The 23,991-nt window shown below is 26.8% G+C and overlaps 1 protein-coding gene and 2 long non-coding RNA genes across 5 annotated transcripts in view; 1 reads left to right on the forward strand and 2 right to left on the reverse strand.

The window, feature by feature from the left end:
- The window catches only part of LOC126898734 (uncharacterized), a 28,836-nt gene extending 11,701 nt beyond the window's left edge, over window positions 1–17,135 (reverse strand). The window contains exon 1 of the long non-coding RNA XR_007702364.1: window positions 17,126–17,135. This is a non-coding gene — a long non-coding RNA (uncharacterized LOC126898734). The remainder of the gene's footprint in view (window positions 1–17,125) is intronic.
- The window catches only part of LOC126898729 (probable cytochrome P450 6a13), a 44,617-nt gene that overhangs the window by 18,817 nt on the left and 1,809 nt on the right, over window positions 1–23,991 (forward strand). Inside the window, exon 3 of one of the 3 annotated variants that reach the window (XM_050673036.1) lies at window positions 3,860–4,146. The exons of the other annotated variants lie outside the window; for them this stretch is intronic. Within the exon in view, the coding sequence (XP_050528993.1) occupies window positions 3,860–3,909 (50 nt within the window). The 3' untranslated portion in view covers window positions 3,910–4,146. Of the gene's footprint in view, window positions 1–3,859; window positions 4,147–23,991 lie in introns of those variants that run through there. 3 annotated transcript variants of the gene reach the window in all.
- Window positions 11,556–17,018, reverse strand: LOC126898735 (uncharacterized). The gene is made up of 3 exons (XR_007702365.1): window positions 16,586–17,018; window positions 16,374–16,508; window positions 11,556–11,777 (listed from the first exon to the last, which is right to left on the reverse strand). It is a non-coding gene; the product is annotated as an uncharacterized LOC126898735 (long non-coding RNA).

Here is a 23,991-nt window from a genome sequence, read left to right on the forward strand (position 1 = left end):
TTCAATTGGTATATACAAATAATTTATTTACAATTGTTGTTTAAAGTATTAAGTATATTTTTGTGTTCAATTGTGCATCGTGGTAATCTTCGTTGGTTTGTTATATGCAAGTATAAGTAGTTTAATAATTTCGTCTTTTCGTATATTAAGTCGTACTATCTTTTTTATAATTTGTTTTTTGATAATATTGCTACTATCAACATAAACTAGCTTTAAAACATTAGCTAGTTTCTTCTTCCACTTGTTAGAGACTAACCTCTAGTGGCTTACTCTGAAGAATACAACCCCGAGTACTGTTTCTAATATGTCTTCTAAATGATTATACTAAATTTTTATTTTTATTTTAACAGATATGAACTTACCAGATTTATCTTTTTCTTTTCCTTTGGTAAAATGTCAATAAAAATGTACGTAATTATTAATATTATAAATATACTTTAAAAGCGTGTTTTTTTAGTTTTTTAAACTACATTTATTATTAACTTTTTAGTTTTCTATGACATCGCTGTTACAGTCACGGAATGTTTATTGTAAATTATGACTATCTATAGATATAATTTATGTATTGGCAGTTAGTGTATTTATAAATTCACATATGTGTCTTACTACTATTGATAATAAAGGCTATATACTTGCTAAAATTGTCATAAAAAATTTTTACAGCAATAATAGTGTCATGTTTTAATTTTGGCGAAGGGTGGGGTGGGGTGAACGCGTTACGACCATCTAGTCTCAAGGCCATAGACACGTGCGCGTGGGAAAGTTACAAAAAACAAACACTCAACATACACGTGAAACTACTATAACCGTGTTAATAATAAAATAGCCATTGTTAACCGGTCCATAATTGAGTTACAAGCATTTTAATACAAGAGTAGGTATAGAACGCTAGTGGATTATAAGTACAACCAATATGAACTACTATTTTTTTTGTCTGTTATATAGACAACTAATAAGTACAGTAAAATGATGATTTGTGAAATGATATAAGAATTGTATGTTAATTTGATAAAAAAATGTAGTTTCTCTATTATAAATAACAATTGCATTTAAAAAAAAGGCCTACATAAGAATGGAAAAAACAATGGGGAGTTAAGTGAATTTACTAGAAGTTAAAAATTTACTTACCAAAACAAGATAATTCTAAATCATTCAATAACAAAAAAACAAATTAAATTGTTATCAAGTCGAAAAATTTCAACTACTACGATAAAATGTTTTTTCAATATTTAAAAAAATTAAATGGTAATATAATTTCATTATTTATTTAAAATAATATTATATTGACAAAAAAAAGTTATTACTTAAAATATTTATTTTAAATGTTATACCTTCAGAGAGTAAAAAAAAAGATAGTAAAATTGTTATAGATAACAATTTTGAATTCTGAAAAACAATTTAAAACATTTAATGATTTTTTTTAAATTACTAAATTGAATATTATATTGAATTTTCATACCATGTTTAAATAAAAAATGCACAACTAACAAAAAAATTTACACAATACAACAAGATCTAAATTTATTGATGAAATAGTATTATCAATATATTAACGCAACATCATATATTAAATGAATGCTACATTTTGCTAAATTCATCTTTATTTACATAGCTGTATTTTAATACTTGTAATAACTAATACACACACTCAATAAATTTATATCACCAAAACAGTGTGTGCCGTGGATGAGTTATAAAAAATAATAATACCCTTTTACACAAAATTTAACTACATTGTTACGAATTATATAAAACCACTNCCTTTTACACAAAATTTAACTACATTGTTACGAATTATATAAAACCACTACGAAAAAAAATTGTGTCACATTGACCAATCAATTCCAAACAAAAATATTTTAAGAATCTTATTAGAGTTCGCTAATCTACTTTTGTGTACTATGAAAGGCTATTTGTTTCAAAGAAAACCAGTATGCTCTTGATTATGACTTTATATCAAATCTACGTCTACATAAATTATATTTTTAGTCACTGGCACTTGGAAGTATTTTCTATACATCTTATATTCGGTCGAACACTTTTTGGTGATACAAATATTTTAACGCATGAAACACAATGGTATTTGCTTTATTTATTTATATATTATATACCCTACACATTTTAAAAACACATGGTTAGATTGTATTGTGTCTAATCTTATTGAAGGGCCATAACCTGGATGAACAGAATATAAGCATAATAATATTATAATCAAAGTTATAACTAATTATAAGCAATTTTTTATGTTTATGTTTAGCGATAAATAATGTTTAAAATTTAAACATAATTTAAAAGTTTAAAAATTAAATATTATAATTTAAACATTTAAAAATTAAACGTTTAAAATTTAAACGTTAATAAAAAAATTAGAAGTTAAACGTTTAAAAATTTAACATTTAACAAATTAATATTCAAAATATATTGGTTAAAAAATAAAATATTTAAAAATTAAACATTTAAAATATAAAGGTTTCGACATTAGACGTCTAAAACCGTACTACGGTAGAGACAATGATGACAAAAATCATAGCGTTGAGACTATTTTGCATGGGCATTACAGAGATAGCATTTATACAACTAATTCAAGCGGAAGAAATAAAAAGCTCGACGATTATATTTATAAAGTTATGTCAAATATGATTGGTCAGAAGTATTTGGACAATCGTATTGAACCGATATAAGAAGTAACAAAATAAAACAACAAGCCCTGCAAAACTTTCTACCATCCAACAAGCCTTATTCCAAGCAAATCCTCCCTGAAAATAAAGCAAGATTAAAAACAATCTATACAACCTGATCATTGATCAAAATATCAAGGACTACAAAAGAAAAGCAGGAAAAACAATATCGTTCCACACCCAAATCATACACCAAATGTATAAGAGTTAGCGGATCAAAAANAAAAAAAAAAAAAAAAAAAAAAAAAAACACATCATAGTAAAATTAATACCTTCTCCGCTTCGCATCGAAGCTAAAAATGTTAATTAAATTAGTTAAGTTAAATTATTTTGTTTATTCTCATAAAATATTCTTTTATTTGTTCATTACCTCGGGGACGTGGCACCAAAAAGACATGGGTGGATGAGATAGTGTCACGTTAAAATTATTGTGAGATTTATTTTAAAAAAATGCAAACAGCACATCCGCTTCCTGAGACTGATGAATTAACAAATAATATTTATTGCCAAATTGGCAATAGTTCTAATTATTATAAAAACCCAATAGACCTGACCATCGTGGTCAGTCGACTCCAGTGCCTTGTGTCATTTATCAGTCTCAGTACTCGGTTGTCGCTGTCCGGCTTACTGCTTAAAGTAAAGTCTTTGTTCATTCTTTTTTAAACCTATCTACTCTCTTCCACAACATTTCAGAGTATTTGTGTCTTGCATTTCGTCTGCACTTCGTACTTTGTTATACTCCTTATCTAGTACGCCAAGTATTTGTGTCTTGCACTTCGTCTGCACCTCATACCTAGGTGTTACCCTTATTCCCTTCCTATAACAACAGCCTTTCGACACCCACAGATAACCCGGAGTGTCAGCCGAGCACAAAACCGTATCAAATACCAGACGAAGATTTCGTTATAAAAAAAAATACAAAAATAGTGATATCTGCATATTGTATTCACATGGATCCAAAGTACTATCCTGATCCAATGAAGTTTAATCTAGAACGATTTTCTTCTGAAGAAAAATCTAAACGTCCTAGTAATACTTTTCTACCTTTTGGAGGCGGCCCTCGTATATGTTTAGGCACATTATTTCTCTAAATTGATTTAAAAATTTTATTTAAAATTTGATAATTTAATGTTTAATAAATGACCACTTCATTATACAATTATCGCTGTTAAATTTTTCAGGTAACAGATTTGCCATAATGGTTTTGAAAGTAGCTATTTCGCAGATTTAGCCCTTTAAAAAAAAAAAAATTTGATGAGTCGATACAACTTTAGAATACTTCATAAGTTATAAGTATTTAAATACTGTAATATCAAATAATACATATATTCAATAAAAACATATCACCAAATCAGTTTTCCCCCGTGGATAAGATGAATAAAAAAAATTATACCCTTACACAAAATTCAACCACCGTCCTACGCATTCCATAAAACGTCGACGTAAAATATTCTATCACATTGATTAATCAAATCCAATAAAAAATATCTTAAGAATCGCTTATCCAGTTTTGCGGCTATAAAAAGGCCATTTTTTTCAACGTAGCCATTCTCTCTACTCTTCCTAGTCAATGTTTACACACATGGAATCTGCGTCGATATATGGTTCACTCTTAGTTATAATTCTATATCATATCTACACCATTTTACATTTCATTTTTTAGTCGCTCGGCCTTAGATGAATTATTATTCATTTTATTTTCGGCCGAACACACTTTTTGGTGATACAAACATTTCATCACATAAAACATATTGGTGTTTGATTTATTTATTTTTATACACCTTAATACACTTCAAAAAACACACGATTATATTGCATTGTATTCTATTACTTATTGAAGTGGCATAACCTGGTTGGACAGAGTACTAGTGCAATAATACCATATTCAAAATTTTAATTAAGCACAAGATTTCTCCCAAGTGTCTCTCCATTTGTTGACTATTCAGTCTGATCTCTACCACAGTGCGGATTATCGGAGTGTAGAAACACTTTGTTGGAAATTCCGAAATTAATACAAGTTTAAAGTATAAGATATGATGATAGATATTTAATTATTCTTGTGAAACAGCTCATTAAATTAAAAATTAAAGTAATTTTACTTAATTAATTAGCCACAAGTGATCAATTTTTATTATATAGCTCATTAAAGATCCATAATGATTAAAAAAAAAATTGTTTATAACCCTTGTATTTTTTATGATATTACGACCGACATAGATAGCGGATAACTCTGTATGCTATCTCAGAATATTATAATTAAAGTATTTAACATTTAACGTGACATTCGGAGGAATTTGCGGTCTCAACAGTCACCCTTACTGTCACCCATTGTATTTCGTAATGGCTACTTTACAAAAAATTAATACATATGGAAGTAAAACATTATTGAGTAGAACAAAAAAAAAATTCATTGAAATCGGTATATTTTGTATAGGCGTATAAAAGTGAAATACAAGGAAAAAACAACAAAAAAAAAACACGGTGGCACAGTACCATACAGAACATTGTTTTGTATAAAATACAGTGTATTCAGAATATAATTATTAAAAAAATGAACACATATTTAGATATAAATCATACATCTACCATTTTTTTCATTTTAAAGTACATTGTATTATCTATTATGTAGGTTTAAAGAAGGTAGGTATTTTAGAACACGTACAAATTTTACTGAGAGGTTTTTTAGAACATTATAAAAAATTGAAAATAAAATAATTTGATATAATGATTATGCTCTCAGTACTTCAATACATTTTTTTTGTAAAAAAAGGCTAAAATTGCTTGGGTAATTAGTTGATTCTTTTTTTTATTTAGTAATTTTAGTAATTAGTTGATAAATGAAAACTCATTTGATTGCGTTCCATATTTGTTGTACTGGTCGAGCTTTCATTGTAGCCGTCAAAAACTATAACTGTATTTGTCCCAAAATGTTTTGTTATATAGGCCAAGTACAGTTGAAAATTTTGATTGAAAGTTAAATTTAGTTGCCACAAAACTCAAAAAATTTTTTTCAAATTTTGAAGACTGTTTAAAATCGTACAATATTGATTTTTTTATTTTCCTCATGCCCGTTTCGTTAAATAATGAAAGTGGATATGGAGACAAGTCATATTCAAAATAATTTGTTGAGTTCTTCATTGGATGTTTCATTAAAGAAATTCTTTGGAAAATTAATAGTGGGACTATAGATACCAGGGATTTGGAACGGAACAAATATATTGTTCCGGAACGTGAAATTTCGTTCCGTTCCGAGTTTGCTCCGTAACGGAACTCTTCCTAAAAATCGTTCCGACCATTTGTTCCGGAACGGAACTATTAGATAACTTCGTTCCGGCCATTAGCTCCGGAACGGAACTTTTCCTAAAAATAGTTCCGAGTATTCGCTCCGGAATGGAACCTATGCTAAAAATTGTTCCAACAATTTACTCCGGAAAGGAGCTTATTCTAAAAAACGTTTCGGATAAAAAATTAAATTATATTAATAACTATAATAATATTTTGCGTATGAAGTTTTTATATTTAATATTTAATCAATATAATTATTGCAACATTTATTCAAATGCTTTGCGCAAAATATTAATAATTATGCCATAAATAATTATTACTTAACGTATTTAATATGTTAAAAATAATCAGTGTAAATTATAATTTTTAACCTAGTTTTTGAAAGTTTATAATGAAAAAAAAGGTTTATTTGTTACCATAACTTATAACACAACTTCAAATTTGAAATTTAGATTAATAAATAGAAAATTGTATGTGAATTAAAAAAATAGTATAATATTTCAGGTGCTTAAGATTAAAATGCAGTCAGGAAATTGTGTTATCAATGTTTCCTGTAAATTTATCAGTAAAGCTCAATTTTATTGTAATAAATCATTTAAATAGAAACCATAGTAATAATTTCTGAGCAACTTTTTGTGTTTAAAAAGATTCTAAAATTGAAATATTCAAAACTTAATTAATTTTAATGATTTACTTTAACTAAAAAAAATCAATCAAAAGTTGTTAAAAAAATCTACTCAATCGAGCATATTATAATATTTTATTACTGATAAAGGCAGCGCCCGGTGGTATTCACTCAGGTTCGTTAACGTTCGTTGTTTTATTTTTAATTCAGGTTATGTTGAGGAAAAGGAATAAGGGGAGTGGACTTTATGAATGAAAGTAGAATGAATTTTCCAATATATAATTATGACAATTAAATGTATTATACATGAATCATAAAATCTTATATACAGCAATTTGCATAAGGAGGACACTTAATACTAATGCCACAATGGCGCTGATATAAACAAAAATAAATTATAATTTTCAGTAAGTAAAACATTTGTAATATTACAGACTGATAGTAACACACACAAATACAATTAAAAAATGAATAAATACAAATAAATGATTTAATTTTGTAGTTAATTCTATTTATTATATCAAACCAAATCGACAATAAATATTTTAAAAATATTAGAAATTAATGATTTTAATTTGTTGTATGGAGAAAGCTGGTTAAATAACTTTTTATTTGAAATGAGAATTTTTTCTAATATTTGAGGGTGATGTCTTAGACTAGATACGATTTGTTATCGTTAAAAGAAATTAGTTCGATGAGATCAGAGAAAATTATTTAACAGACACACAAAAAAAACATATCATGGTAAAATTAATATCTTCTAAGCTACGCTAAAAATATAAGTTTATTATTGTTTAATAATTATTCAATTTAATAATATGTATGTTGTGTAATGTTAATTTAAAAAAATCTCGTACATTAGTTTTATATATCAAAACTAAACAAAGTATCTGTTCTTGCTGTACAAAGAAAAAAAAAATGAACTATCATTTTATAATTTGAAAATTTTTTTTTAATAATTATTAAATTAATGTAATGAAAAATAAGAAAAAATTATAATTTCACTAATAAATAAATTTATCACTGAAAATAAAACACACCTAATGTTGTATTTTAATATCACAAAAACAAAAATGTTAATAAATCTTTAGAGTTCTTTAGAGTTACTGTCGAAGTTCTAATTCTAAGTAATCACTATGAAAGCTTTCTGAAAGTGTTGAGACTTGGGATGTTGAAGTAAAATTATCATTTTCTATTAATTTCCAGAGGTTAACCAAATGAGTTTTAGCCCGTATTATTTCAAAAAATAAACAATTAGAGTGACGTAAGTTGTTGAAAGCAAATTAAGTAGAATAATTGTGTAGAGAAGTACGATATTCGTGATTCACATAAATTCGTATATTCATTTTTGTGCGGGGCTAAATAGTATTATTATGTCAATAACACAGACGTGTTTATAATCACATCCCCGAGATCCCTTTCTATTTCATTCTATTATAGTCACTACCTAATAACTCTAGCCACTTTTACTCTCTTTATACCACACAACTATAACAGCCAATTTTTTCCTTTCCCATTATACTACCCGCTACCCTTTCTTTTCCAAACTCCCTCTTTCTTTTTGATTATTACAGAATACAAAATTAAAAATATTGAAGAATTTATTTCAACGGAATCAAACAAATTTGTTGAAAGATTTCATATTGAAACTGATTTTTTAGATTTAGATCCTTTGTTATAGAAAGGAAACAATCAATATAGGGAAGGAAAAAAAATTTAAAAGTTGTAAATTATTTGACAGAGAGTAGTGTGAAGTTCATCTATGAATATAATAATATTTTAACAAAAGATGAAGCACAAAAACAATACTTACTACAAAATGTTACAGAATATCGGCGTTGTTTTCCTAATTGCAGTAAAAGTGTATAATGTCAAGATTTCTAAAATCGGGAAAATTTTTGAATATCTAGTTTATTTTTTCATAGGTTTTTTTATTTGTAAAGTAGTTTTTAGTATTTCATTAATATGCAAGTCTGAATTTTTTTTCTATAATTTTAAAAATTATTCAATGTATCTTATGAGTAGTAAATGGTAGAAAAAAATGTTAAATTAAAAATATATAGAAAATATATAATTAACGGTCACCCTAGTATTCATTTAGGTTTTGTTATTGCCAAAACGACAGTAAGACGACAGATAGCGTTTTTAGTTGTGATGTGACAAATTAAAATTTATGATGTTTAATAAAAACATCATACAAGGCTTAACTCAAAATCAAACCAAACTACTTTGAATTCGAAGCTCATTTTATTAAGTTTTAAGTTTGGAAATAAATCGAAAAATTATATCAGAATATCAGTTTGAAATCTGTTAAAGTTAAAAATCGATTCGAATATTCTTAGCCCAATAACAACCATTTTGTAGTTACTTTTTGTCACAGTGTTTAAGTTTTATTGTATTTAAAATATTGGTTCGGTTCTAAAGTATTTTCGTTATAAATATTTATAAGTATTGCATAAACAAACCATTTCTAGTTGCATGCATGAAATGTCACTTTAATCTATTATTGTTGTAATAAAAGTTGCGTCAATGTTAAGTAAAATATTTATAATACAATTTATTTTAGCTTCGATACGAAGCTGAGAAGGTAATGGTTTTACTAAGATGTGTTTATTTTTTTTTTATTATTTTTTTTTTGTGTCTGTTACCACTTTTTATCAGCTCTCACCGAACCGATTTCTTTCAATGATACGTCAAAATATCACAAATCGTATCTAGTCGAAGACATTACCCTCAAAAATTGAAAAAAATTCCCTCGTTCCCCGAAAATGAGGGAAACCTCCAAAAAAATTACGAATTTAAAAATCGGTAATTTTCGAAATTTTTTCAATTTTTTTTACTTAAAAGTGCAATAACTTTTTCAAAAATGAACATATCAATATAACTCTTTTTTATTTAGATGCATAATATTATTACCTTTCATTTGGTATATTTTTTTCATAAATTTAACCCTTAACCTGCCCACAAGGGTGGATTTAAAATAACAACTTTTTCACAAAAAATTAACTTTTTCAACTTAACTTTTGAAATTGTTACGGAAGGTCTGACACTTTTATATATGTCTTAAATTAAAGCTAATGTAATGTTCTTTATTATGAAAAAAAAAAAAATTTCGGATTTTATTTTATGTTCACGGTGAAAATGGCTACCGAATGCTATTTCTGTGTGAAAATTTTCGATTTTGTATTTTACATTTTTAACTTTATTATGCTATAACTTTTTGAAAAATGTATGGATCAATACAAATTTTTCATGAAGAGTAGTATTTATATACATCTTTCATTTGACATACTATTTTTTAAATCGGACCATTTCCCTATATACCCCCCTCGTATATATAATTACGAATCTAAAAAATGCATATAGAAAGTAGAAGTTTTTCAACTTAAATTTTGAAAGTGTTCCGGAAAGTCTGACACCTTTAAATATATATTTTAAATTAAAGCTAATGTAATATACTTTATTATTCAAAAAAAAAAATTTCGGACTTTATTTTGTCTTCACGGTAAAAATAGCTACCGAATGCTATTATTNTTTTATTTAAAATTTAAAAATAATTAATATTTTTAATAAAATGTAAAAAAATTAATTATTGAGATATAGCTATAGACCTAACGTATAACTATTATTTAAAAAAAAAATCAGCTAAAAATATTAACTGGATCAAAAGTTATTTAAGTTGTCAGTGAGTGGTGGGCCACCCTGTATACCCCCCTCGTATATATAATTACGAATCTAAAAAATGCATATAGAAAGTAGAAGTTTTTCAACTTAAATTTTGAAAGTGTTCCGGAAAGTCTGACACCTTTAAATATATATTTTAAATTAAAGCTAATGTAATATACTTTATTATGCAAAAAAAAAATTTCGGACTTTATTATATCTTCATGGTGAAACAGACATCAAAGTTTATAAAAAAAATACGATATTTGTAAAAAAATTCTTTTTTATATTTTTAACTTTATAATGCTATAACTTTTTGAAAGATGTATGGATCAATGTAATTCTTTTTTTTATAGATGCATGATGTCGTTACCTATCAGTTGGTATATTTATTTTATAAATCTGACTTTTTACCTGCCTACAGGGAAGGATTCAAAATAACTTTTTCACAAAATATTTACTTTTTCTACTTAACTTTTTAAAGTGTTCCGGAAAGTCTGACACTTTTATAGATATATTAAATTAAAGCTAATGTATAAACATATCAATATAATTATTTTTTTTATAGATGCATGATGTCATTACCTATCATTTGGTATTTTTTTTTTTATAAATTTAGCCCTTTACCTGCCCAAAGAGGGGGATTAAAAATGACAACTTTTTCACAAAAATTAACTTTTTCAACTTAACTTTTGAAAATGTTCCGGTAGGTCTGACACTTTTATACATATCTTAAATTAAAGCTAATGTAATGTAATGCAAAAAAAAATTTCGGACTTTATTTTGTCTTCACGGTGAAAATAGCTACCAAATGCTATTATTGTGGGAAAATTCTCGATTTTATTTTTTACGTTTTTAACTTTATAATGATATAACTTATTGAAAAGTGTATGGATCAACATAATTTTTTTGTGAGAAATAATATTTTGTAATAATCCCTTTTTCATTCGACATACTTTATCTGAATCAGGATATTAATAACGAACTAGCAGATCATGTTGCTTTTGGTATAATCCACCAATTTTTTAAAATTAAACACAATCTAAAGATTTGCATCGAAGCGTTTTTTTTATAGTGATTTTAATCACTGTTAGATATCATTATACTTGATCCAACTATGGCACGTCACCACTGAGCCGCGACCTACCTGTGCTGGGTTTTTAGCATATAATGTAAGTAATATTGATACAAAACAATCATAATATATTTTTTATTTAAATATACTATCTTGATGTCAATAATTACATACCATAATATACTGTACGTACTGGTCATTACCTTTTTTAATAAAATTAACTCTTTGGGATAGGACTTATTGAAATAATATGCTTTTAATATACATTTTTTAACAAAGCTATTATTATTTGCAAAAAGTTTAATAATAAAATTAAAAGATTATTTTACATTTTATTTAACTAATTTTTGACTTCTAAAAATGTTGAAAAATTAAATTTTTTATTTATATTATTCATTATTCTTTCTAGGATTTTTGAATTTATTTTTAGAGATTAATTGATATGCATAACCTAAAAAAAAAAAAAAAGAGTACAATTAATAGTATAGTAAAGAATAAAGATATTTAAAACCATATTGATTGAAATGTGAAGGTGATTATAATGTTCGTTATATAAAAGCTTCAATACGAACAGAGGATGAAACTATTTTAGAAAGCACCTTCAAAAACCCTACAAAAAATCGGTTACTTAAAGGTTTATTCGTTCTGTATATTTTATTTAAATTTATTTTTTACAATTTTTTTTGTTTTTTTTTCTTGAATTTGTAATTTTGCAGAATTTATACAAGTTTTTTTTTAATATATAAATCTTATCAGTTAATGGTGTGTGCATTAGGTATTATGTATGTCCCCAATTATAAAATTAGCTTATATACAGTCAACCGATCCAATGGTCAGTACCCGGTTTGTTGTGACAGTTGACCGCACACAGTGTATCCCTACACTCTTGTATTCTCCCTATGAACCAGTTCAAATTTGGCACCCCCNCTCTTGTATTCTCCCTATGAACCAGTTCAAAGTTGGCACCCCTACCACCCGGCGACGTCACGATCACCGGTCACTACACAAATGCCGCTACAACGGATTCTTTTTTTTTTCCATCTTTACTACCGAGGAGTCAAGTTGTCTGTTTGTATATATATTTGTTGTGAAAACCACGTTTTTTTGTTACATTTATTTTTTTGTCCTCCGTTTTTTTATTAAAATAAACGTTGAGTCGACCTGCCGTCTACTTGTGGTATCAACCAGGCTGTATTTTTTTGTCCTCCGTTTTTAGCTTTGATGCGAAGCTGAGAAAGTAATGGATTTACTAAGATGTGTTTTTTTTTTTTTTGTGTCTGTTACCACTTTTTATCAGTTCTCACCGAATCGATTTTTTTAATGATACGTCAAAATATCACAAATCGTATCTAGTCGAAGACATTACCCTTAAAAATTAAAAAAATTCACTCGTTCCCCGTAAATGGGAGTAACCTCCAAAAAAATTACAAATTTAAAAATCACTAATTTTCGAAATTTTTTCAATTTTTTTTACTTAAAAGTTCCATAACTTTTTCCAAAATGAACATATCAATATAATTATTTTTGATATAGATGCATAATATCATTACCTTTCGTTTGGTATTTTTTTTCATAAATANATATCAATATAATTATTTTTTTTATAGATGCATGATGTCATTACCTATCATTTGGTATTTTTTTTTTTATAAATTTAGCCCTTTACCTGCCCAAAGAGGGGGATTAAAAATGACAACTTTTTCACAAAAATTAACTTTTTCAACTTAACTTTTGAAAATGTTCCGGTAGGTCTGACACTTTTATACATATCTTAAATTAAAGCTAATGTAATGTAATGCAAAAAAAAATTTCGGACTTTATTTTGTCTTCACGGTGAAAATAGCCACCGAATGCTATTATTGTGGGAAAATTCTCGATTTTATTTTTTACATTTTTAACTTTATAATGATATAACTTATTGAAAAGTGTATGGATCAACATAATTTTTTTGTGAGAAATAATATTTTGTAATAATCCCTTTTTCATTCGACATACTTTATCTGAATCAGGATATTAATAACGAACTAGCAGATCATGTTGCTTTTGGTATAATCCACCAATTTTTGAAAATTAAACACAATCTAAAGATTTGCATCGAAGCGTTTTTTTTTATAGTGATTTTAATCACTGTCAGATATCATAATACTTGATCTAACTATGGCACGTCACCACTGTGCCGCGATCCCCCTGTGCTGGGTTTTCTTATTAAAATAAACGTTAGTCGACCTGTCATCTACTTGTGGCATCAACCCGGCTGTTCATATTTGTTTGTCCTTCGTTTTTTGTTAAAATAAACATCGAGATGATGATGATGATGTGAGATACATCTATGGCCGGTGGTGGGCTGGCAGTCCTCAAAATCAACAACAACATCAAGTACAACATGAAACCCTCCCTTTTCAAACCCTTTATTCATGTTATATATATAGCACCTCAATTTTATACATTTAAATTGTCAATAATTAAAAAGTAAAATATTATATTATACATGGCCTTCCTTTTTTTATTAATATTTGTGTTTTTTTTTAATCAAAACCATAGATAGTCAACAAGGACTAAATTTTAGTTGATTTTTTCATCATTTTTTTAGGTGCTATAGTTCATATTTTGGATCAACACAAAGAGAAGTGCTGCATTGCATTAAAATCTTATCGTTGATTGTGGTTGAAATTTTCTTGCTTAGTAGTATAGTTGATTTTTGAGTCCTATCTGTTGTAGTCGTACAAACTCTGTTGTATTGCACCTTATTTAGTACTTATGTTTATAAGTAAACGCTACCCCAGTATGAGTAGCGTAGGTGAAACCAGACTTCTGGTCTTCTTCTTCTTCCCCGCCTTAATCCCAACTACTTGGGATCGGTCACCCATATCCTAAACTTCCATTTGACACGATCTCTCACATCAGCTGTCCTCATATCACATTCAATAGCATCTCTCCGTCTCTTTTTTGGTCTTCCTCTACCTCTTCTGCCTTCAACATTCATTTCTACAACTGTTCTTACAGCTTCCGATTCTTCTCTCATAACATAACTAAACCATCTAAGTCTATTTTCTCTCATCTTATCCACGATTGACGCTACACCTATACTCCCTTTTATATGCTCGTTCCTTATCCTATCTTCTCTAGTCACTCCACTCATCCATCTAAGCATTCTCATTTCTGCTACACTCAATATTGATATAAAACAATCATAATATATTTTTTATTTATATTTATGTAAATATTATATACTCTCACATGTATTTCATTATTCATTCATAAGTTTGACTTATCCATGTGCATAAATATAATACCTCTTTGCTATATAAAATCTCAAAAGTTTAAAACTCAAAAGTCCCTAGATACCAATGTACTTAAACTTTGGTGAAATTTTTATAGATGTCATCTATTAACTAGGAAAAAGTATAAAATTCCTAAAATTAAAGCACTTAAAAAACTATTTCTTAAAAAAAGTGTGGCTGATATTTTATGATCCTAAAATCGACAAATTTTTTTTGTTAAGTTCAAACCCATCTAAGACTCAGATTTGTTGTCAAATGTTCAAAAATAGTAAATCAACAGAAAGACAAAATTTTCTTTTATATTACTTATCAAAATTTTGATTTGATTCAATTTATCTAAAAAAATACAGCAGTTTTAAATGCAAATATATAAACACAGTGTGATTTATTGAGTACAATCATCCCTAATTTATTTATTTAGTCGAAGGCGAATGGATAATGTGACTGTTATTCATATTATTAATGTTATTATCATATTTTTATTTTTAATAGTACGCCAGTGTCTTTGTTGCCCGTCTAAACACTTTTGTTCAACACTATATTCGTCATTTATGCGGTTGACGCACCGAACAATATTCATGCTATTTATTAATGCTATATTTTATTACATCGTTTAAATTTAAGTTACTAACCATAGGTTAATTCATAATTATTATTATTGCATGGGCTAATAGAAATAAAAGATTAGAATTTTTTTTTTTTTTGTGTGTTTACAGCCTTTTAGACCCCCATTCAATACAATTTTGCGCTAATATATGCCAATCCGGGTAGAAGTCTGCTACATCGTTCCCTTCTTTTCCCCTTTTGATTGCCTTGTAAAATCGGCTTTAGGTTTCCTCCACACGTGACCTGCCCATTCCAATATTTTTCTTTTTATCTCATTTATTATATCTGGCCTGTTGTACAGGTCACTTAGTTCATCATTGTGTCTTTTACCTCATTCCCCTGTTTGTGGATCAAGACAGGGTTCATAAATCTTTCTTAATATTTTCCTTTCGAAATCATTCAGTTTAGACTCATCACATTTTCTTATAGTCCAACATTGCGCCCCATATCGTACTATAGATCTTATTAGCGTGATGTACAGCTGGATTTTTAGTTTTTTTGTGAGTGTTCTTGACTTAAATAAGTTTTCCAAGGCGTAATAACATTTGTTCCTCATTTGAATCCAGTTTTGGTATTTCATATTCCATATTGTTTTATTGGGTGATCATTGTACTTCCAGTATGTAGGGCTATGGGTGCACTACATTCCCAATGTCATATTCCTACTAGAATCATCCGCCAGGAACTCTCAACCAGTAGGAAGCTCGGGGCCCCGCGTTCGCCTAACCTAAAGAGCTAATAAGACGAAACCTAACTCGGCGAATAGTCATCCAAGTAGTCATTGAGTATACTTAATAAAACAGACTGTATTATTCAGTAATTTTAAACTATTATAATTTTTTAAAGATATTTTTAATAATAAAATAAATTAAGGTTTTTTTTTTAAATTTTGGAAAATAATGTGATCAACTTCTATGGTTNTTTTGGAAAATAATGTGATCAACTTCTATGGTTTAATTAAACTATTATGACTTATAGTTGAATAAAACCGGTTCGGTAGGTGCTTATATAATGTGACAGATGCAAAAATAATTCTAATTCATAGTAAAATTGATAACATCTTATGTTCGCATTGAAGCTAAAATAAATTTCAATGAAAAATATATTTGTAACACATTTTCATTGAAATTTTTAATAAATATAATTTTATAACTATAAAACCTGTTTTGTTACATCCTGTGCAAAGTCTGTTTTCTATATTCCGTTGATAACATTCAGAACAGAATTTCTTTTGACAGCATAATCTTTCATATATAACTTTATTTTTGGGTATTTTATTTCCACAAGCAAAACATACTAAAAGGATAAAATATAGTGTAATTATTATAAATTCACAATTTTATATAAATACATTTAAAATTGACACGACTTACATCGTGTTGAGGGTAGTAGAGACTCGTGGGCCGTTTATAAATAAGTAACTACAGATTATTGAAAAAAAAACAACCCGAAAAGACGAACGCAGTTAATAATATACTTCGCATAATATTGTGGCACTTTTACTAGTGTTGGCGACTCGGTGTCCGGCATTATCCTCGGCCGTCTAAAAGTTAGCAGCGTTGAAGTCGAGTGCGGATCGGTTCGTCGAGTCCGGTCATGCGCCACGTCCGAAGCCGGTGGTGTACATCCTCGACGTTGTCACTTTGACGACGGGAAGAAGACTTGACGGATCTTTTGCGGAGGGTCGTCGTCGGCCATGTGGCACTTGCTGGACTTTGCACCTCGGCGTATGGCACGCGGTGTTGGTCAGTTAAATACTCATAAAATCGGGTGACGGCTGATAAAGGTGTCATAAGGTCGCGGGACATAGTGTATGAAGAAGCGACGCGTGGCCGTGTCAAAATTTTAAAACAATTTTATAATAAAAACTATATAAACTTAAAAATTGAATTATTGAAAAATTTTATACTTACGATAAAAACCTATAAAAAATATTGTTAAGATTAATTTAATAATAAATGAATAATATATTATTAGTATCTTGTATAATCTTCTTTTAGTACATTTCACTAAATCGATGTTTTAAACACAGATTTAAATTTAAATTATTTAATGTCATAAACAAAAACTACAAAAAGTAGCTTTTTTTATATTAAGAGGAAATTTTAATATAACATAACATACCATCTGTATGATTATTGCAAAGGGGACATTTTCCTTTTTTTTCTATTATCCATTTATCAAGACATTCTTTACAAAACTCTCTGGAGCAACATTTAACTGTAGTCATAGTAGACTCAATTGATAAAAGACAAATTGGGCATTCTAAAAAGACAAAGATTAATAAAATTATGTATAGGTTTTAAATACTAAGTTTTAGAGATCAGTTTAAAATTATAAATTTTACATTCGTATGTTATAAAATAACATAAATTGTAATAAGGTTAAAAATGTTTAAATTATTTTTTCTATGTTATTTATGATTTTAAACATCCAGCACAGTGGGGTCGCCACATAATAAACACAGTGTTGATGATATCTGATAGTGATTAACATCAATATCATAAAGAAAACGCTTCGATCCAAATCTGTTAAATTTCACTTGTTAAAAACACTTGTTGGACAACTTTTTTTTTAATATAGTAGAAAATTTCAATAATTAAATTTGATATAGGTTAGAAATTGTTTGACCTTCCGTAATATTGTCAAAAATTGAGTTGAAAAAATAGACATGCTTGGGCGGTCTTTTTAATAATAATAAAATTTCTATTTTGACTTATTATAACTTAAAATAATCTTGAGTGGAATGGCTTAAAATAATATTGTTGATAAGAAAGCCTTAAAAGTAATATTTAACTATTGTTTAAACATAAGTATTATAGCAATTTAATTCGGTAAAAGTAAAATGGACAAAAAAATGTAATATAAGACAATAATAACGATGCAACGCTGTTTACATTACAATGTACAGTGACGTAAGAAAAAATAACACATACCAGCCTACTATTTAATAATACTAAATAAGCATGAATCATAAATGTATTACTTAACAATAAAGTAAATGATTTTAAAAAATTTTTATTTTTATTTAAACATATAAGAACTTAACAGGTTTATCTTTTTCTTCTCCTTTGGTAAAAAGACAATAAAAATATACGAAATAGTTTAATTGGTTATTGTTAATCAATAAAAAATAAAATTAGTGATTGTCATAAATATAAGACATTATGCATTTATAAAAAAATTTTTTTTATTGATTTGTTCGTTTTTTCAAAAAGTAATGGCAATTTTAAGAAAAAAACCCAGCACAGTGGTGACGTGGCATAGATGGATCAAGTATAATGATATCTGACAGTGATTAAAATCACTATCAAAAAAAAACGCTTCGATGCAAATCTGTAGATAGTGTTTAATTTTAAAAAATTGGTGGATTATTCCAAAAGCTTCATAAACTGCTAGTTCCTTATTAATATCCTGATTCAGATAAAGTATGTCGAATGAAAAAGGGATTATTAAAAAATATTATTTCTCATAAAAAATTATGTTGATCCATAAACTTTTCAATAAGTTATATCATTATAAAGTTAAAAATGTAAAAAATAAAATCGAGAATTTTCCCACAATAATAGCATTTGGTAGCTATTTTCACCGTGAAGACAAAATAAAGTCCGAAATTTTTTTTTCGCATAATAAAGTAGATTACATTAACTTTAATTTATAATATAAATAAAAGTGTCAGACTTTCCGGAACACTTTCAAAATTTAAGTTGAAAAAGTCAATTTTTTGTGAAAAAGTTGTCATTTTGAATCCCCCCCTGTAGGCAGGTAAAAAGTCAGATTTATAAAAAAAATATACCAAATGATAGGTAAAGACATCATGCATCTACAAAAAAAAGAATTATATTGATCCATACATCTTTCGAGAAGTTATAGCATTATAAAGTTAAAAATATAAAAAAGAATTTTTTTACAAAAATCGTATTTTTTTTATTAAGTTTAATGTCTGTTTTCACCATGAAGATAAAATAAAGTCCGAAATTTTTTTTTACCATTATAAAGTATATTACATTAGCTTTAATTTAAGATATATATAAAAGTGTCAGACCTTCCGGAACATTTTCAAAATTTAAGTTAAAAAAATTAATTTTTTGTGAAAAAGTTGTCATTTTAAATCCCCCCTTGTGGGCAGGTTTAGGGTTAGATTTATGAAAAAAATATACCAAATGAAAGGTAATGATATTATGCATCTATATAAAAAAGAATTATATTATAATGTTCATTTTTGAAAAAGTTATGGCACTTTTAAGTAAAAAAAATTGAAAAAATTTCGAAAATTACCGATTTTTAAATTCGTAATTTTTTTGGAGGTTTCCCCCTTTTACGGGGAACGAGGGAATTTTTTTCAATTTTTAATTTAAAAGTGGTAACAGACACAAAAAAAAACACACATCATAGTAAAACATATATGTTCTCAGTTTGGCATCGAAGCTAAAAAACACATACCAGCCTGCTATTTAGTAATACTAAATCAGCATGAATCATTAATGTTTTACTTAATAATATAGTAAATGATTATACTAAATTTTTGTTTTTATTTTAACAGATATGAACTTACCAGAGACATCGTTTTCTTCTCCTTTGGTAAAAAGACAATAAAAATATAAGAAATAGTTTAATTAGTTATTGTTAATCAATAAAAAATAAAATTAGTAATTGTCTTAAATATAAGACATGCATTTATAAAAAAAAAATTTTTATTGATTTGTTCGTTTTTTCAAAATGTAATGGCAATTTTAAAAAAAAAATTTCGAAAATTACCGATTTTTAAATTCGTAATTTTTTTGGAGGTTTCCCCCTTTTACGGGGAACGAGGGAATTTTTTTCAATTTTAAAGGGTAATGTCTTCGACTAGATACGATTTGTGATCTTTTGACGTATCATTGAAAGAAATCGGTTCGGTGAGAGCTGAGAAAAATTGGTAACAGATACAAAAAAAAAAAAAAAAAAAAAAAAAAAAAAAATCACATCTTCGCATCGAAGCTAAAAAAATTTCGAAAATTAGTGTTTTTTAAATTTGTATTTTTTTTTTGAGGTTTCCACCATTTAAAGGGGAACGAGGGAAATTATTTAATTTTCGAGGGTAATATCTTTGATTAGATATGATTTGTGATCTTTTGACGTATCGTTGAAAAGTATCGGTCCAGTAAGAGTTGTTGTTAATCAATAAAAATAAAAATTAGTAATTGTAAAAACAGTAATTATAAAACTAGGCTAGTAATGGTTTATGTTTAAAGCGTAAACTAAAGGTTTAAGTATCTCAAAGGTTTTTTATAACAACTATAGTATGAATATATACATTTAGTAATCGTATCTCTTTCATTGTTTTCTATTAATTATACAATCAAATATTGAAATAATTGCAATAAAATGAAGTATTTTATAATTTGTAAAATGTTAAAAACCAAATGATATTGTTGAAAGAAAGAAGTTTAAAATAATAATTAAATAATATTTAAATAAAAGTATACAATAGTTTAATTCAGTAAAGGTAAAATAGTCAACAAATATAGTATAAGACAATAATAACGATGCAACGACGTTTATATCACAACCCGTGGCACAACTAGAGTTCAAATCTTGGGGGTGCTACAATTACAAATCACATACACATTACATATTTACTAATTATTTACAGTAATTACTAATTAGTATTAGATATGTAATATATAATTATAAAATATAATATAGATTTTGTTACTTACAGGCCTTATAACAATTCAATTGGTATATACAAATAATTTATTTACAATTGTTGTTTAAAGTATTAAGTATATTTTTGTGTTCAATTGTGCATCGTGGTAATCTTCGTTGGTTTGTTATATGCAAGTATAAGTAGTTTAATAATTTCGTCTTTTCGTATATTAAGTCGTACTATCTTTTTTATAATTTGTTTTTTGATAATATTGCTACTATCAACATAAACTAGCTTTAAAACATTAGCTAGTTTCTTCTTCCACTTGTTAGAGACTAACCTCTAGTGGCTTACTCTGAAGAATACAACCCCGAGTACTGTTTCTAATATGTCTTCTAAATGATTATACTAAATTTTTATTTTTATTTTAACAGATATGAACTTACCAGATTTATCTTTTTCTTTTCCTTTGGTAAAATGTCAATAAAAATGTACGTAATTATTAATATTATAAATATACTTTAAAAGCGTGTTTTTTTAGTTTTTTAAACTACATTTATTATTAACTTTTTAGTTTTCTATGACATCGCTGTTACAGTCACGGAATGTTTATTGTAAATTATGACTATCTATAGATATAATTTATGTATTGGCAGTTAGTGTATTTATAAATTCACATATGTGTCTTACTACTATTGATAATAAAGGCTATATACTTGCTAAAATTGTCATAAAAAATTTTTACAGCAATAATAGTGTCATGTTTTAATTTTGGCGAAGGGTGGGGTGGGGTGAACGCGTTACGACCATCTAGTCTCAAGGCCATAGACACGTGCGCGTGGGAAAGTTACAAAAAACAAACACTCAACATACACGTGAAACTACTATAACCGTGTTAATAATAAAATAGCCATTGTTAACCGGTCCATAATTGAGTTACAAGCATTTTAATACAAGAGTAGGTATAGAACGCTAGTGGATTATAAGTACAACCAATATGAACTACTATTTTTTTTGTCTGTTATATAGACAACTAATAAGTACAGTAAAATGATGATTTGTGAAATGATATAAGAATTGTATGTTAATTTGATAAAAAAATGTAGTTTCTCTATTATAAATAACAATTGCATTTAAAAAAAAGGCCTACATAAGAATGGAAAAAACAATGGGGAGTTAAGTGAATTTACTAGAAGTTAAAAATTTACTTACCAAAACAAGATAATTCTAAATCATTCAATAACAAAAAAACAAATTAAATTGTTATCAAGTCGAAAAATTTCAACTACTACGATAAAATGTTTTTTCAATATTTAAAAAAATTAAATGGTAATATAATTTCATTATTTATTTAAAATAATATTATATTGACAAAAAAAAGTTATTACTTAAAATATTTATTTTAAATGTTATACCTTCAGAGAGTAAAAAAAAAGATAGTAAAATTGTTATAGATAACAATTTTGAATTCTGAAAAACAATTTAAAACATTTAATGATTTTTTTTAAATTACTAAATTGAATATTATATTGAATTTTTATACCATGTTTAGATAAAAAATGCACAACTAACAAAAAAATTTACACAATACAACAAGATCTAAAGTTATTGATGAAATAGTATTATCAATATATTAACGCAACATCATATATTAAATGAATGCTACATTTTGCTAAATCCATCTTTATTTACATAGCTGTATTTTAATACATGTAATAACTAATACACACACTCAATAAATTTATATCACCAAAACAGTGTGTCCCGTGGATGAATTATAAAAAATAATAATACCCTTTTACACAAAATTTAACTACATTGTTACGAATTATATAAAACCACTACGAAAAAAAATTGTGTCACATTGACCAATCAATTCCAAACAAAAATATTTTAAGAATCTTATTAGAGTTCGCTAATCTACTTTTGTGTACTATGAAAGGCTATTTGTTTCAAAGAAAACCAGTATGCTCTTGATTATGACTTTATATCAAATCTACGTCTACATAAATTATATTTTTAGTCACTGGCACTTGGAAGTATTTTCTATACATCTTATATTCGGTCGAACACTTTTTGGTGATACAAATATTTTAACGCATGAAACACAATGGTATTTGCTTTATTTATTTATATATTATATAACCTACACATTTAAAAAACACATGGTTAGATTGTATTGTGTCTAATCTTATTTCTAAGGGCCATAACCTGGATGAACAGAATACAAGCATAATAATATTGTAATCAAAGTTATAATTAATTATAAGCAATTTTTTATGTTTATGTTAAGCGATAAATAATGTTTAAAATTTAAACATAATTTAAAAGTTTAAAAATTAAATATTATAATTTAAACATTTAAAAATTAAACGTTTCAACTTTAAACTTTAAATACACATTGAGATATATAAACCTTTAAAATTTAAAATATACACGTTTATTAAACATTTAAAAATTAAGCGTTTAAAATTTATACGTTAATAAAAAAAACGGTAGCACAGTGGGGTCGCGGCATAGTGGAGACATTGCATAGTTGGGTTCAGTCTAGATTTAATCTGACAGTGATTAAAATCACTATCATAAGAAACGCTTCGATGCAAATCTGTAGATAGTGTTTAATTTTAAAAAATTGTTGGATAATTGCAAAAGCAACATCAACTTCTATTAAAATAAAATACAAAACCCATAATTTTCATACAAAAATAGCATATTTTTGAATATGGTAGCCATTTGCGTATAGAAGATAGGTCGTCGGGACAAATTTTTTTTTTTCATTTTGTAGTACATAAAATAAGCTTTAATTTTATATATGTTTAAAGGACGCAGTATTTCCGGAACATTATCAAAAATCAAGTTGAAAAAGTTATTTTTTGTAAAAAAATTACTATTTTAAATTCCCTCAGTGAGCAGAATAAGTGTTAGATTTTCAAAAAAAATTATATCAAATGAAAGGGAAATATCTAAGGTTTCAATACAAAAAAATATTATTTTTATTTGTTCATTTTTGAAAAAGTTATGGCAGTTTTAAGTACAAAAAACATCCCGATAAAAGGTCATTTTTATCGCAAACATTACATTTTTTTTTAAATTTTCGACAGCCATTTGCACATAGAAGATAAGATGTCGGGACAAATTTTTTTTTTT

Source organism: Daktulosphaira vitifoliae, unplaced genomic scaffold (assembly GCF_025091365.1).
Source record: "Daktulosphaira vitifoliae isolate Bord-2020 unplaced genomic scaffold, ASM2509136v1 Scaffold_2, whole genome shotgun sequence".
NCBI classification, from domain to species: Eukaryota; Metazoa; Arthropoda; class Insecta; order Hemiptera; family Phylloxeridae; genus Daktulosphaira; species Daktulosphaira vitifoliae.